The following is a 16,641-nucleotide window of genomic DNA, read 5'->3' on the forward strand; positions in this document are numbered from 1 at the left end:
CCTCTCCTTCAGGTTTATAGAGGAGTACGTATCGGAGGGCTGAGGATGAGTCTGAAACACGCACAGAATAAAGGAGAGCCTCACTTTCCCCACGACTACCCAGACTGCCCTGCAGGAGCACGCTTCCAGGAAGAGCAGGAGGCTGAGCTGCTGGCCAAGTTCAGGAGGTGAGGGGAGGGTCGGTATCACCAGGTGTGTTGAGAGGGTCGGTATCACCAGGTGTGTTGAGGAGAGGGTCGGTATCACCCGATGTAACTCTAGGTGTGTTGAGGAGAGGGTCGGTATCACCTGATGTAACTCCAGGTGTGTTGAGGAGAGGGTCGGTATCACCTGATGTAACTCCAGGTGTGTTGAGGAGAGGGTCGGTATCACCTGATGTAACTCCAGGTGTGTTGAGGAGAGGGTTGGTATCACCTGATGTAACTCCAGGTGTGTTGAGGAGAGGGTCGGTATCACCAGGTGTGTTGAGGAGAGGGTCGGTATCACCTGATGTAACTCCAGGTGTGTTGAGAGGGTCGGTATCACCTGATGTAACTCCAAGTGTGTTGAGAGGGTTGGTATCACCTGATGTAACTCCAGGTGTGTTGAGGAGAGGGTCGGTATCACCTGATGTAACTCCAGGTGTGTTGAGGAGAGGGTCGGTATCACCTGATGTAACTCCAGGTGTGTTGAGGAGAGGGTTGGTATCACCAGGTGTGTTGAGAGGGTCGGTATCACCTGATGTAACTCCAGGTGTGTTGAGGAGAGGGTCGGTATCACCTGATGTAACTCCAGGTGTGTTGAGAGGGTCGGTATCACCAGGTGTGTTGAGAGGGTCGGTATCACCTGATGTAACTCCAGGTGTGTTGAGGAGAGGGTCGGTATCACCTGATGTAACTCCAGGTGTGTTGAGGAGAGGGTCGGTATCACCTGATGTAACTCCAGGTGTGTTGAGGAGAGGGTCGGTATCACCAGATGTAACTCCAGGTTAAAGGGGGTGTCTGGTAGTGTTTGATAAAGTCTAACTCACTGTTATTCTGGATGTTCCATACTGTATATAATGGCTCTCAAACCAACATATTAATAATTCAGGATCTGTTAACACTGTTAATATTCAAGTCAGATTACTGATGAGTTTAATATTTCTACTGAGCTCATTTCATCAAGTGGAGGCTAATGACTGGGTTATATATGAATTGTTACATAAACGGCTGGGCTGCCCCTCGTGCCCTGAAACAGTTTGACTAGAGCATGACCCCTGACCTCTGTAGGCGCCCACCAGCCAAACGGACCAATTACATCAAACATGGCTGCCTGGCTCCGTTCCGTTGTCCCTGGCAACAGCTGGTGGAGGAGTGGCAGCTGATTGTGAAGGAGGGAGGAGGAGAGGAGGGTGTCGCAACAATGGAACAGGAAGTGACAACACCCCAGAGGAACTTCACAGTCTTGAGGTAGATGCCACTTCTGGATCATACTGTATATATGTATAATAATACATTATCTGGATATAATGGATAAACACTGAGCTGTGTACATTATCTGGTTATAATGGATAAACACTGAGCTGTGTACATTATCTGGTTATAATGGATAAACACTGAGCTGTGTACATTATCTGGTTATAATGGATAAACACTGAGCTGTGTACATTATCTGGTTATAATGGATAAACACTGAGCTGTGTACATTATCTGGTTATAATGGATAAACACTGAGCTGTGTACATTATCTGGTTATAATGGATAAACACTGAGCTGTGTACATTATCTGGTTATAATGGATAAACACTGAGCTGTGTACATTATCTGGTTATAATGGATAAACACTGAGCTGTGTACATTATCTGTATATAATGGATAAACACTGAGCTGTGTACATTATCTGTATATAATGGATAAACACTGAGCTGTGTACATTATCTGGTTATAATGGATAAACACTGAGCTGTGTACATTATCTGGTTATAATGGATAAACACTGAGCTGTGTACATTATCTGGTTATAATGGATAAACACTGAGCTGTGTACATTATCTGGTTATAATGGATAAACACTGAGCTGTGTACATTATCTGGTTATAATGGATAAACACTGAGCTGTGTACATTATCTGTATATAATGGATAAACACTGAGCTGTGTACATTATCTGTATATAATGGATAAACACTGAGCTGTGTACATTATCTGTATATAATGGATAAACACTGAGCTGTGTACATTATCTGTATATAATGGACCCCGTGGTAGGAAGGAGGATCGGCTCGGTGCAGTAATTTAGGATGGTTATGAGGCATGTATTGTTGGAACTACTTAAAGAGGTGTCCAATATCTCTTCCAACTGTCTGAAGTTTATTCACACTCTAGAATGCCCTTCTACCCAATCAGAATGGAGTATTCAACAAAACAGACGAGCGTGTGTGCGACTATGGGTCAAAACAGACGGGGTTGGCTTCGATTGTTGACAACATGGAAACTATATTTCGCCTCCAAAGTTTATTGAAAACATAAATATATTTGCAAAATGAGCACTTGTTGTCTCTCAAATCCATCGTTAGTTGTTGTCGGTTAGCTAGCGAATGTTAACCATGTTAGCATAGACATGACATCAGTCAAAAACACCTTTTGGTATCACGAACAAGATAACTAGCTGAAACGAGTCCCCACAAGGCAGCGTCTTGTCACTGTTGCTAGCTGTCTGACCAACCAGAATCATTACAACACACGGCCTTGCCTCGTTGAAGAGACGACGTCAGATAACCTGTCTAGAAGACATATCTCAACTAGCTCATAGTATCCTGCTTAGCCCGTGTTTTCACATCACAAATGACTGGTACTTGTATTGGTCCTCCTGCAATGATATCTTTTGTAAAGGAAAGTTCCTAAGTCAAATGTCCTCCTTATATCCTGTTAGGCCTCTGTTCAATCCTTATCGCAGTAGTTCAGCGCGATTTGACATTTTAAAGGTAATGTTACCGCGGTAGTGGAGACTGCGTTCACGGCCAGCGCTGCATATGTCGGCTCAATGGGAAAGGATCTTTCAATTTCTATAGCGCTTCGGCCTTCGACTGAATAGAGTCATGAATCTGTAGCGCTTCGGCCTTCGACTGAATAGAGTCCTGAATCTGTAGCGCTTCGGCCTTCGACTGAATAGAGTCCTGAATCTGTAGCGCTTCGGCCTTAGACTGAATAGAGTCCTGAATCTGTAGCGCTTCGGCCTTAGACTGAATAGAGTCCTGAATCTGTAGCGCTTCGGCCTTCGACTGAATAGAGTCCTGAATCTGTAGCGCTTCGGCCTTCGACTGAATAGAGTCCTGAATCTGTAGCGCTTCAGCCTTCGACTGAATAGAGTCCTGAAGCTGTAGCGCTTCAGCCTTCGACTGAATAGAGTCCTGAATCTGTAGCGCTTCAGCCTTCGACTGAATAGAGTCCTGAATCTGTAGCGCTTCAGCCTTCGACTGAATAGAGTCCTGAATCTGTAGCGCTTCAGCCTTCGACTGAATAGAGTCCTGAATCTGTAGCGCTTCAGCCTTCGACTGAATAGAGTCCTGAATCTGTAGCGCTTCAGCCTTAGAATGAATAGAGTCCTGAATCTGTAGCGCTTCAGCCTTAGAATGAATAGAGTCCTGAATCTGTAGCGCTTCAGCCATAGACTGAATAGAGTCCTGAATCTGTAGCGCTTCAGCCATAGACTGAATAGAGTCCTGAATCTGTAGCGCTTCGGCCTTAGACTGAATAGAGTCCTGAATCTGTAGCGCTTCGGCCTTAGACTGAATAGAGTCCTGAATCTGTAGCGCTTCGGCCTTCGACCAAATCGAGTCCTGAATCTCAATCAAAAGTGTGTTTTTCATTATCTCTAATAATAGTTTCCTCTCCTCTGCATAACTTATAGTATTAATTCATGTTTTAATAATTGCATTTCACCTTTTATGAAACCCCTATTGTTGTTTAAATAATGCCTTGCCCCCCCCCCCCCCGCGTTGTGTCTGACAGCTCTGATGCATAACCCCTCCCCAGCATACCTTTCACGATGAGAACATCCTGACCCACATCAGAGAGATGATCCTCCTAAAATCAGCAGCTTATAGAGTAATGGCTGACTTCATGTGCTCAGATTGTGTTTTTACTGCCTTTTGGCTAAATCCATTTTTTTTTGTGGCGCTGGGAACCACTGGGCGGTTTGAAAAAACCACAACGTTTTATACCTTTTAAGACCACTTTGTTGGTTCACTGAGGATACAAAATGACTTTCCTAGAAGTAGTGGCCGTATTCTATAAACGCTGAGCCGCGATTGGGTTCCGCAGCGTAAACACTGAACCCTAATTGGTTGTCTCTGTGTTCAACAGGAACAGGAAGTCTCTAAGGCAACTGTCCGCTTGGTGTCGCCCCACATCCTCTAAATGTCAGAGGGCACGTAACCTGGGATCAACACCTCCACTCAACCGTAACGTCGCAGCGGCTCTCCTCTCGGCACACGGCGGCAGCAGCCTGGTGTGGACCCGTCTCTCCCTCGTCACCAAGGGCCAACCGGAGCAGCACGCCCTGGTGTGTGTCCCCACCGCAGAGGACCTCCAGCTGGTACGTAAGGAGCCGGGCTGCACCGGCCCCCAGGAGCCTCTCCACACTGACCACTTCAAGAGCCGCGTCAAACGGCCACGCAAGAAGGACCACAACAAACCTGGAACCTCTTCCTCGGCCAAGCCTGAAAACAAGCAGTCTGACCCTGCCTCTACCTCAGTCCCTAGTGTCAAGCCTGGTGCTGATCCTAGCTCCTCATCCAGTCTCACCAACCCCTCTTCCTCCTCTACCTCAGTCCCTAGTGTCAAGCCTGGTGCTGATCCTAGCTCCTCGTCTAGCCTCACCAACCCCTCTTCCTCCTGTACCTCAGGCCTGACTCTGGGTCTCTGGCCGGAGCCCCTGCCCAGCGTCACCTCCCACTGCTCCAGGGTGACTCTGGGCTGGGTGACCCAGGGGGACTTCTCCCTGTCGGCTGGCTGTGGAGAGGCTCTCGGGCTCCTCAGCGTTACCGGTCTCCTACACACCCTACTCCGACAGCCTGACAGCCAGAGAGGACTGGTGCTGCTACGGAACCCCGGGTCACTGCAGTACCGCTTCGCTAAGATCAACATAGAGGTCTGAGGAGTACTGCAGGGTTCAATCCCCACATCGCAACAGGACCGCTTCGCTAAGATCAACATAGAGGTCTGAGGAGTACTGCGGGTTCAAGACCACTTCGCTTAGACCCAGCTATGTAAAGCCACAGACTGTGTTCTGAGAAAAACACTGTGCCTTGTCCCTTCACCTCACCAGACAAGAACTGCATGGCATGCACACACACACACACACACACACACACACACACACACACACACACACACACACACACACACACACATATATGGAATGCCACATTGTTTAAGTGGAAGAACTTTTGCTTGATAATAATTCCCTATAAAGGTTTTCTGGGAGTTTTTCATTTGAGTTGAAATCACAGTTATTTTTCAGTTCAATATTGTTTTCACCGAAGGGACTGCCTTCAGATTGTCACTGGGTTTGTACTGGCTCTGTGGAGAAGACATCAGTCATTCTGTACTGGCTCTGTGGAGAAGACATCAGTCATTCTGTACTGGCTCTGTGGAGAAGACATCAGTCATTCTGTACTGGCTCTGTAGAGAAGACATCAGTCATTCTGTACTGGCTCTGTAGAGAAGACATCAGTCATTCTGTACTGGCTCTGTAGAGAAGACATCAGTCATTCTGTACTGGCTCTGTAGAGAAGACATCAGTCATTCTGTACTGGCTCTGTGGAGAAGACATCAGTCATTCTGTACTGGCTCTGTGGAGAAGACATCAGTCATTCTGTACTGGCTCTGTAGAGAAGACATCAGTCATTCTGTACTGGCTCTGTAGAGAAGACATCAGTCATTCTGTACTGGCTCTGTAGAGAAGACATCAGTCATTCTGTACTGGCTCTGTAGAGAAGACATCAGTCATTCTGTACTGGCTCTGTAGAGAAGACATCAGTCATTCTGTACTGGCTCTGTGGAGAAGACATCAGTCATTCTGTACTGGCTCTGTAGAGAAGACATCAGTCATTCTGTACTGGCTCTGTAGAGAAGACATCAGTCATTCTGTACTGGCTCTGTAGAGAAGACATCAGTCATTCTGTACTGGCTCTGTAGAGAAGACATCAGTCATTCTGTACTGGCTCTGTAGAGAAGACATCAGTCATTCTGTACTGGCTCTGTGGAGAAGACATCAGTCATTCTGTACTGGCTCTGTAGAGAAGACATCAGTCATTCTGTACTGGCTCTGTAGAGAAGACATCAGTCATTCTGTACTGGCTCTGTAGAGAAGACATCAGTCATTCTGTACTGGCTCTGTAGAGAAGACATCAGTCATTCTGTACTGGCTCTGTAGAGAAGACATCAGTCATTCTGTACTGGCTCTGTAGAGAAGACATCAGTCATTCTGTACTGGCTCTGTAGAGAAGACATCAGTCATTCTGTACTGGCTCTGTAGAGAAGACATCAGTCATTCTGTACTGGCTCTGTAGAGAAGACATCAGTCATTCTGTACTGGCTCTGTGGAGAAGACATCAGTCATTCTGTACTGGCTCTGTGGAGAAGACATCAGTCATTCTGTACTGGCTCTGTGGAGAAGACATCAGTCATTCTGTACTGGCTCTGTAGAGAAGACATCAGTCATTCTGTACTGGCTCTGTGGAGAAGACATCAGTCATTCTGTACTGGCTCTGTAGAGAAGACATCAGTCATTCTGTACTGGCTCTGTGGAGAAGACATCAGTCATTCTGTACTGGCTCTGTAGAGAAGACATCAGTCATTCTGTACTGGCTCTGTAGAGAAGACATCAGTCATTCTGTACTGGCTCTGTAGAGAAGACATCAGTCATTCTGTACTGGCTCTGTAGAGAAGACATCAGTCATTCTGTACTGGCTCTGTAGAGAAGACATCAGTCATTCTGTACTGGCTCTGTAGAGAAGACATCAGTCATTCTGTACTGGCTCTGTAGAGAAGACATCAGTCATTCTGTACTGGCTCTGTAGAGAAGACATCAGTCATTCTGTACTGGCTCTGTAGAGAAGACATCAGTCATTCTGTACTGGCTCTGTAGAGAAGACATCAGTCATTCTGTACTGGCTCTGTAGAGAAGACATCAGTCATTCTGTACTGGCTCTGTGGAGAAGACATCAGTCATTCTGTACTGGCTCTGTGGAGAAGACATCAGTCATTCTGTACTGGCTCTGTGGAGAAGACATCAGTCATTCTGTACTGGCTCTGTAGAGAAGACATCAGTCATTCTGTACTGGCTCTGTGGAGAAGACATCAGTCATTCTGTACTGGCTCTGTGGAGAAGACATCAGTCATTCTGTACTGGCTCTGTGGAGAAGACATCAGTCATTCTGTACTGGCTCTGTGGAGAAGACATCAGTCATTCTGTACTGGCTCTGTAGAGAAGACATCAGTCATTCTGTACTGGCTCTGTAGAGAAGACATCAGTCATTCTGTACTGGCTCTGTAGAGAAGACATCAGTCATTCTGTACTGGCTCTGTGGAGAAGACATCAGTCATTCTGTACTGGCTCTGTAGAGAAGACATCAGTCATTCTGTACTGGCTCTGTAGAGAAGACATCAGTCATTCTGTACTGGCTCTGTAGAGAAGACATCAGTCATTCTGTACTGGCTCTGTAGAGAAGACATCAGTCATTCTGTACTGGCTCTGTAGAGAAGACATCAGTCATTCTGTACTGGCTCTGTGGAGAAGACATCAGTCATTCTGTACTGGCTCTGTAGAGAAGACATCAGTCATTCTGTACTGGCTCTGTAGAGAAGACATCAGTCATTCTGTACTGGCTCTGTGGAGAAGACATCAGTCATTCTGTACTGGCTCTGTAGAGAAGACATCAGTCATTCTGTACTGGCTCTATAGAGAAGACATCAGTCATTCTGTACTGGCTCTGTAGAGAAGACATCAGTCATTCTGTACTGGCTCTGTAGAGAAGACATCAGTCATTCTGTACTGGCTCTGTGGAGAAGACATCAGTCATTCTGTACTGGCTCTGTGGAGAAGACATCAGTCATTCTGTACTGGCTCTGTGGAGAAGACATCAGTCATTCTGTACTGGCTCTGTGGAGAAGACATCAGTCATTCTGTACTGGCTCTGTAGAGAAGACATCAGTCATTCTGTACTGGCTCTGTAGAGAAGACATCAGTCATTCTGTACTGGCTCTGTAGAGAAGACATCAGTCATTCTGTACTGGCTCTGTGGAGAAGACATCAGTCATTCTGTACTGGCTCTGTAGAGAAGACATCAGTCATTCTGTACTGGCTCTGTAGAGAAGACATCAGTCATTCTGTACTGGCTCTGTAGAGAAGACATCAGTCATTCTGTACTGGCTCTGTGGAGAAGACATCAGTCATTCTGTACTGGCTCTGTAGAGAAGACATCAGTCATTCTGTACTGGCTCTGTAGAGAAGACATCAGTCATTCTGTACTGGCTCTGTAGAGAAGACATCAGTCATTCTGTACTGGCTCTGTAGAGAAGACATCAGTCATTCTGTACTGGCTCTGTGGAGAAGACATCAGTCATTCTGTACTGGCTCTGTAGAGAAGACATCAGTCATTCTGTACTGGCTCTGTAGAGAAGACATCAGTCATTCTGTACTGGCTCTGTAGAGAAGACATCAGTCATTCTGTACTGGCTCTGTAGAGAAGACATCAGTCATTCTGTACTGGCTCTGTAGAGAAGACATCAGTCATTCTGTACTGGCTCTGTGGAGAAGACATCAGTCATTCTGTACTGGCTCTGTAGAGAAGACATCAGTCATTCTGTACTGGCTCTGTAGAGAAGACATCAGTCATTCTGTACTGGCTCTGTGGAGAAGACATCAGTCATTCTGTACTGGCTCTGTAGAGAAGACATCAGTCATTCTGTACTGGCTCTGTAGAGAAGACATCAGTCATTCTGTACTGGCTCTGTAGAGAAGACATCAGTCATTCTGTACTGGCTCTGTGGAGAAGACATCAGTCATTCTGTACTGGCTCTGTAGAGAAGACATCAGTCATTCTGTACTGGCTCTGTAGAGAAGACATCAGTCATTCTGTACTGGCTCTGTAGAGAAGACATCAGTCATTCTGTACTGGCTCTGTAGAGAAGACATCAGTCATTCTGTACTGGCTCTGTAGAGAAGACATCAGTCATTCTGTACTGGCTCTGTGGAGAAGACATCAGTCATTCTGTACTGGCTCTGTAGAGAAGACATCAGTCATTCTGTACTGGCTCTGTGGAGAAGACATCAGTCATTCTGTACTGGCTCTGTGGAGAAGACATCAGTCATTCTGTACTGGCTCTGTAGAGAAGACATCAGTCATTCTGTACTGGCTCTATAGAGAAGACATCAGTCATTCTGTACTGGCTCTGTAGAGAAGACATCAGTCATTCTGTACTGGCTCTGTAGAGAAGACATCAGTCATTCTGTACTGGCTCTGTGGAGAAGACATCAGTCATTCTGTACTGGCTCTGTGGAGAAGACATCAGTCATTCTGTACTGGCTCTGTGGAGAAGACATCAGTCATTCTGTACTGGCTCTGTGGAGAAGACATCAGTCATTCTGTACTGGCTCTGTAGAGAAGACATCAGTCATTCTGTACTGGCTCTGTGGAGAAGACATCAGTCATTCTGTACTGGCTCTGTAGAGAAGACATCAGTCATTCTGTACTGGCTCTGTGGAGAAGACATCAGTCATTCTGTACTGGCTCTGTGGAGAAGACATCAGTCATTCTTTGGTTTGCCTCGATTCACATTTTCGATTTTTGTGTGGATTTGAGAGCTCTAGTTGAAATGGTTGACAATAAAATCCCTCTACTCCAATCTGAGTTACCTAAAGCCTATTCCCTGTCAAACACTGTGTTACTGTGTTAGTTACTGTATAGCCTAGCCTGCACAGCGATAGCTACTGTTTACTGCACATGGTAGTTGTCTAGTGAGACCTAGCTAGCTAACTGGGGTGTAGCCTAGCCTGCACAGCGATAGTTACTGTTTACTGCACATGGTAGTTGTCTAGTGAGACCTAGCTAGCTAACTGGGGTGTAGCCTGCACAGCGATAGCTACTGTTTACTGCACATGGTAGTTGTCTAGTGAGACCTAGCTAGTTAACTGGGGTGTAGCCTAGCCTGCACAGCGATAGCTACTGTTTACTGCACATGGTAGTTGTCTAGTGAGACCTAGCTAGCTAACTGGGGTGCAGCCTAGCCTACACAGCGATAGCTACTGTTTACTGCACATGGTAGTTGTCTAGTGAGACCTAGCTAGCTAACTGGTGTGTAGCCTAGCCTGCACAGCGATAGCTACTGTTTACTGCACATGGTAGTTGTCTAGTGAGACCTAGCTAGTTAACTGGGGTGTAGCCTAGCCTGCACAGCGATAGCTACTGTTTACTGTTCATGGTAGTTGTCTAGTGAGACCTAGCTAGCTAACTGGGGTGCAGCCTAGCCTACACAGCGATAGCTACTGTTTACTGCACATGGTAGTTGTCTAGTGAGACCTAGCTAGCTAACTGGTGTGTAGCCTAGCCTGCACAGCGATAGCTACTGTTTACTGCACATGGTAGTTGTCTAGTGAGACCTAGTTAGCTAACTGGTGTGTAGCCTAGCCTGCACAGCGATAGCTACTGTTTACTGCACATGGTAGTTGTCTAGTGAGACCCTAACTAGCTAACTGGGGTGTAGCCTAGCCTGCACAGCGATAGCTACTGTTTACTGCACATGGTAGTTGTCTAGTGAGACCTAGTTAGCTAACTGGGGTGTAGCCTAGCCTGCACAGCGATAGTTACTGTTTACTGCACATGGTAGTTGTCCAGTGAGACCTAGCTAACTGGTGTGTAGCCTAGCCTGCACAGCGATAGCTACTGTTTACTGCACATGGTAGTTGTCTAGTGAGACCTAGCTAGCTAACTGGGGTGTAGCCTAGCCTGCACAGCAATAGTTACTGTTTACTGCACATGGTAGTTGTCTAGTGAGACCTAGCTAGCTAACTGGGGTGTAGCCTAGCCTGCACAGCGATAGTTACTGTTTACTGCACATGGTAGTTGTCTAGTGAGACCTAGCTAGCTAACTGGGGTGTAGCCTAGCCTGCACAGCGATAGCTACTGTTTACTGCACATGGTAGTTGTCTAGTGAGACCTAGTTAGCTAACTGGGGTGTAGCCTAGCCTGCACAGCGATAGTTACTGTTTACTGCACATGGTAGTTGTCTAGTGAGACCTAGCTAGCTAACTGGGGTGTAGCCTAGCCTGCACAGCGATAGTTACTGTTTACTGCACATGGTAGTTGTCTAGTGAGACCTAGCTAGCTAACTGGGGTGTAGCCTAGCCTGCACAGCGATAGCTACTGTTTACTGCACATGGTAGTTGTCTAGTGAGACCTAGTTAGCTAACTGGGGTGTAGCCTAGCCTGCACAGCGATAGTTACTGTTTACTGCACATGGTAGTTGTCCAGTGAGACCTAGCTAACTAGCTAACTGTTGTGTAGCCTAGCCTGCACAGCGATAGCTACTGTTTACTGCACATGGTAGTTGTCTAGTGAGACCTAGCTAGCTAACTGGGGTGTAGCCTAGCCTGCACAGCGATAGCTACGGTTTACTGCACATGGTAGTTGTCTAGTGAGACCTAGCTAGCTAACTGGTGTGTAGCCTAGCCTGCACAGCGATAGCTACTGTTTACTGCACATGGTAGTTGTCTAGTGAGACCTAGCTAGCTAACTGGGGTGTAGCCTAGCCTGCACAGCGATAGTTACTGTTTACTGCACATGGTAGTTGTCTAGTGAGACCTAGTTAGCTAACTGGGGTGTAGCCTAGCCTGCACAGCGATAGTTACTGTTTACTGCACATGGTAGTTGTCCAGTGAGACCTAGCTAACTAGCTAACTGGTGTGTAGCCTAGCCTGCACAGCGATAGCTACTGTTTACTGCACATGGTAGCAGTAAGTGACATGTGCCAGAACACACCCCTTATTTTGAAATTGATGAGCTGATTTGCTGTAATTTGTTTTACATATTTTTTCCCCCATTTTAATATTCAAGTGTAACACTATAACTTTAAACCGTCCCCTCGCACCGACCCGGGCGCGAACCAGGGACCCGCTGCACACATCAACAACTGACACCCATGAAGAGTCGTTACCCATCGCTCCACAAAAGCCGCGGCCCTTGCAGAGCAAGGGGCAACACTACTTCTAGGTTTCAGAGCAAGTGAAGTAACTGATTGAAACGCTACTAGCGCGTACCCACTAACTAGCTAGCCATTTCACATCCGTTACACAAGCATAATAAAAAATTCATTACATGGGCCTAAATGAAATCGATTTTATGTACGATGTCCTTGAGTATCCTGAAAGGCATCTACCAAATAAAATGTATTATTATTGTCAATTTAACTTTAGGTACACCACCCCGTCCACAAAAATGGTTATTTCCTACAGACAGTGATTCACGCGGCCTGCTATAAAAAGCAGCCAGACCGGCGTTCGATTGAGCAAAACGAGTGACCTCAGCTACTTTGAGCGTGGTGTGACCAACTACAAACAGGACTGACCGCCTGCTCTGATTCTAACCCTAACAGGACTGACCTCCTGCTCTGATTCTAACCCTAACAGGACTGACCACCTGCTCTGATTCTAACAGGACTGACCACCTCCTCTGATTCTAACAGGACTGACCACCTGCTCTGATTCTAACCCTAACAGGACTGACCTCCTGGTCTGATTCTAACCCTAACAGGACTGACCGCCTGCTCTGATTCTAACAGGACTGACCACCTGCTCTGATTCTAACCCTAACAGGACTGACCACCTGCTCTGATTCTAACAGGACTGACCTCCTGCTCTGATTCTAACAGGACTGACCACCTGCTCTGATTCTAACAGGACTGACCACCTGCTCTGATTCTAACAGGACTGACCACCTGCTCTGATTCTAACAGGACTGACCACCTGCTCTGATTCTAACAGGACTGACCACCTGCTCTGATTCTAACAGGACTGACCACCTGCTCTGATTCTAACCCTAACAGGACTGACCACCTGCTCTGATTCTAACAGGACTGACCACCTGCTCTGATTCTAACCCGAACAGGACTGACCTCCTGGTCTGATTCTAACCCTAACAGGACTGACCGCCTGCTCTGATTCTAACAGGACTGACCACCTGCTCTGATTCTAACAGGACTGACCACCTGCTCTGATTCTAACAGGACTGACCACCTGCTCTGATTCTAACAGGACTGACCACCTGCTCTGATTCTAACAGGACTGACCACCTGCTCTGATTCTAACAGGACTGACCACCTGCTCTGATTCTAACAGGACTGACCACCTGCTCTGATTCTAACCCTAACAGGACTGACCACCTGCTCTGATTCTAACAGGACTGACCACCTGCTCTGATTCTAACAGGACTGACCACCTGCTCTGATTCTAACAGGACTGACCACCTGCTCTGATTCTAACAGGACTGACCACCTGCTCTGATTCTAACAGGACGGACCACCTGCTCTGATTCTAACCCTAACAGGACTGACCGCCTGCTCTGATTCTAACAGGACAGACCGCCTGCTCGGATTCTAACCCTAACAGGACTGACCACCTGCTCTGATTCTCTGCACCTTAGCACACATGCGCTTACTGAGTGGACAAAACATTAGGAACACCCGATCCTTCCATGACGTAGACTGACCAGGTGAAAGCTATGATCCCTTATTGATGTCACCTGTTAAATCCACTTCAAATCAGTGTAGATGAAAGGGAGGAGACAGGTTAAAGAAGGATTTTCAAGCCTTGAAGACATGGGTGTGTAACAGTATAACTTTAAACTGCCCCCTCGCCCCGACACGGGCGCGAACCAGGGACCCTCTGCACACATCAACAACGGACACCCACGAAGCGTCGTTACCCATCGCTCCACAAAAGCCGCGGCCCTTGCAGAGCAAGGGGCAACACTACTTCTAGGTTTCAGAGCAAGTGACGTAACTGATTGGAACGCTACTAGCGCGTACCCGCTAACTAGCTAGCCATTTCACATCCGTTACAGGTGAATGGCCAAGACCAAAGATGTGTGCCTTTTGATCGGGGTATGGTAGTAGGTGCCAAGACTAAAGATGTGTGCCTTTTGATCGGGGTATGGTAGTAGGTGCCAAGACTAAAGATGTGTGCCTTTTGATTGGGGTATGGTAGTAGGTGCCAAGACTAAAGATGTGTGCCTTTTGATCGGGGTATGGTAGTAGGTGCCAAGACTAAAGATGTGTGCCTTTTGATCGGGGTATGGTAGTAGGTGCCAAGACTAAAGATGTGTGCCTTTTGATCGGGGTATGGTAGTAGGTGCCAAGACTAAAGATGTGTGCCTTTTGATCGGGGTATGGTAGTAGGTGCCAAGACTAAAGATGTGTGCCTTTTGATCGGGGTATGGTAGTAGGTGCCAAGACTAAAGATGTGTGCCTTTTGATCGGGGTATGGTAGTAGGTGCCAAGACTAAAGATGTGTGCCTTTTGATCGGGGTATGGTAGTAGGTGCCAAGACTAAAGATGTGTGCCTTTTGATCAGGGTATGGTAGTAGGTGCCAAGACTAAAGATGTGTGCCTTTTGATCGGGGTATGGTAGTAGGTGCCAAGACTAAAGATGTGTGCCTTTTGATCGGGGTATGGTAGTAGGTGCCAAGACTAAAGATGTGTGCCTTTTGATCGGGGTATGGTAGTAGGTGCCAAGACTAAAGATGTGTGCCTTTTGATCGGGGTATGGTAGTAGGTGCCAAGACTAAAGATGTGTGCCTTTTGATCAGGGTATGGTAGTAGGTGCCAAGACTAAAGATGTGTGCCTTTTGATCGGGGTATGGTAGTAGGTGCCAAGACTAAAGATGTGTGCCTTTTGATCGGGGTATGGTAGTAGGTGCCAAGACTAAAGATGTGTGCCTTTTGATCAGGGTATGGTAGTAGGTGCCAAGACTAAAGATGTGTGCCTTTTGATCAGGGTATGGTAGTAGGTGCCAAGACTAAAGATGTGTGCCTTTTGATCAGGGTATGGTAGTAGGTGCCAAGACTAAAGATGTGTGCCTTTTGATCAGGGTATGGTAGTAGGTGCCAAGACTAAAGATGTGTGCCTTTTGATCGGGGTATGGTAGTAGGTGCCAAGAACTGCAACGCTGCTGGGATTTTCACACTCAGTTTCCCAATGATCCACCGGCCAATTTGACAACTGTGGGAAGCATTTGGGCCAGCATCCCCGTGGAACGCCTTCGATACCTAGAGCCCCCCATGCCCCGACGTCAAGAGGGAGTGCAACTCAATACTAGGAAAGGTGTTCCTAATGTTTTGTGCACTCCGTGTCAACAGCCCACCTGCTGTTACTAGACTATATATGGAACCTTCCTGTATTATACTGATGCTAAAATGTTTCCTATCTGTTGTTTCCCATCTGTTGTTTCCCATCTGTTGTTTCCCATCTGTTGTTTCCCATCTGTTGTTTCCTATCTGTGAAGTAGGAGGCTGCATTTCATTGGACGACGTACACAATGCATATAAAACTTACCTGGTTTTTACTCTCTTATTGAGTGATAATGAGTTTAAAATGTTTAATTTCTTAACTACATTCACATTATATTTTCGGGGGGTCAAAATAAGGAAAATCATCTGCTAATTTATATTGGTAAGAAAACCCTCGTTATTAAGTTCATTGTCAATTCAAAATGGAGGTGAGACGTCCGTCTGTGTGGGTTACCTGAGGACGTAGGCTTAGCCGTACCTCTCAGTATGGCTGTGGGTTACCTGAGGACGTAGGCTCAGCCGTACCTCTCAGTATGGCTGTGGGTTACCTGAGGACGTAGGCTCAGCCGTACCTCTCAGTATGGCTGTGGGTTACCTGAGGACGCAGGCTCAGCCGTACCTCTCAGTATGGCTGTGGGTTACCTGAGGACGTAGGCTCAGCCATACCTCTCAGTATGGCTGTGGGTTACCTGAGGACGCAGGCTCAGCCGTACCTCTCAGTATGGCTGTGGTTTACCTGAGGACGCAGGCTCAGCCGTACCTCTCAGTATGGCAGTGGGTTACCTGAAGACGTAGGCTCAGCCATGTGGGTTACCTGAGGACGTAGGCTCAGCCATACCTCTCAGTATGGCTGTGGGTTACCTGAGGACGCAGGCTCAGCCGTACCTCTCAGTATGGCTGTGGGTTACCTGAGGACGCAGGCTCAGCCGTACCTCTCAGTATGGCTGTGGGTTACCTGAGGACGCAGGCTCAGCCGTACCTCTCAGTATGGCTGTGGGTTACCTGAGGACGTAGGCTCAGCCGTACCTCTCAGTATGGCTGTGGGTTACCTGAGGACTTAGGCTCAGCCGTACCTCTCAGTATGGCTGTGGGTTACCTGAGGACGGAGGCTCAGCCGTACCTCTCAGTATGGCTGTGGGTTACCTGAGGACGCAGGCTCAGCCGTACCTCTCAGTATGGCTGTGGGTTACCTGAGGACGGAGGCTCAGCCGTACCTCTCAGTATGGCTGTGGGTTACCTGAGGACGTAGGCTCAGCCGTACCTCTCAGTATGGCAGTTAAACTGTATTAGACGCCGCTGCACTTTGAAATGCGATTCAGAAAATGACGTTGTTT

At 47.1% G+C, this 16,641-nt stretch overlaps 1 protein-coding gene across 3 annotated transcripts in view; it reads left to right on the forward strand.

Annotated features, from left to right (window-relative positions):
- LOC129842347 (ribonucleases P/MRP protein subunit POP1-like) overlaps positions 1-9,871 on the forward strand; it is a 48,308-nt gene extending 38,437 nt beyond the window's left edge. For all 3 annotated transcript variants that reach the window (XM_055910865.1, XM_055910864.1, XM_055910866.1), the window contains 3 exons: positions 13-167; positions 1,251-1,430; positions 4,325-9,871. In XM_055910865.1, the coding sequence (XP_055766840.1) occupies positions 13-167; positions 1,251-1,430; positions 4,325-5,117 (1,128 nt within the window). In that variant the 3' untranslated portion in view covers positions 5,118-9,871. The remainder of the gene's footprint in view (positions 1-12; positions 168-1,250; positions 1,431-4,324) is intronic.
- The last annotated feature ends 6,770 nt before the right edge of the window (positions 9,872-16,641 follow it).

This window comes from Salvelinus fontinalis, unplaced genomic scaffold (assembly GCF_029448725.1).
Source record: "Salvelinus fontinalis isolate EN_2023a unplaced genomic scaffold, ASM2944872v1 scaffold_0035, whole genome shotgun sequence".
In the NCBI taxonomy this organism is placed as follows: domain Eukaryota; kingdom Metazoa; phylum Chordata; class Actinopteri; order Salmoniformes; family Salmonidae; genus Salvelinus; species Salvelinus fontinalis.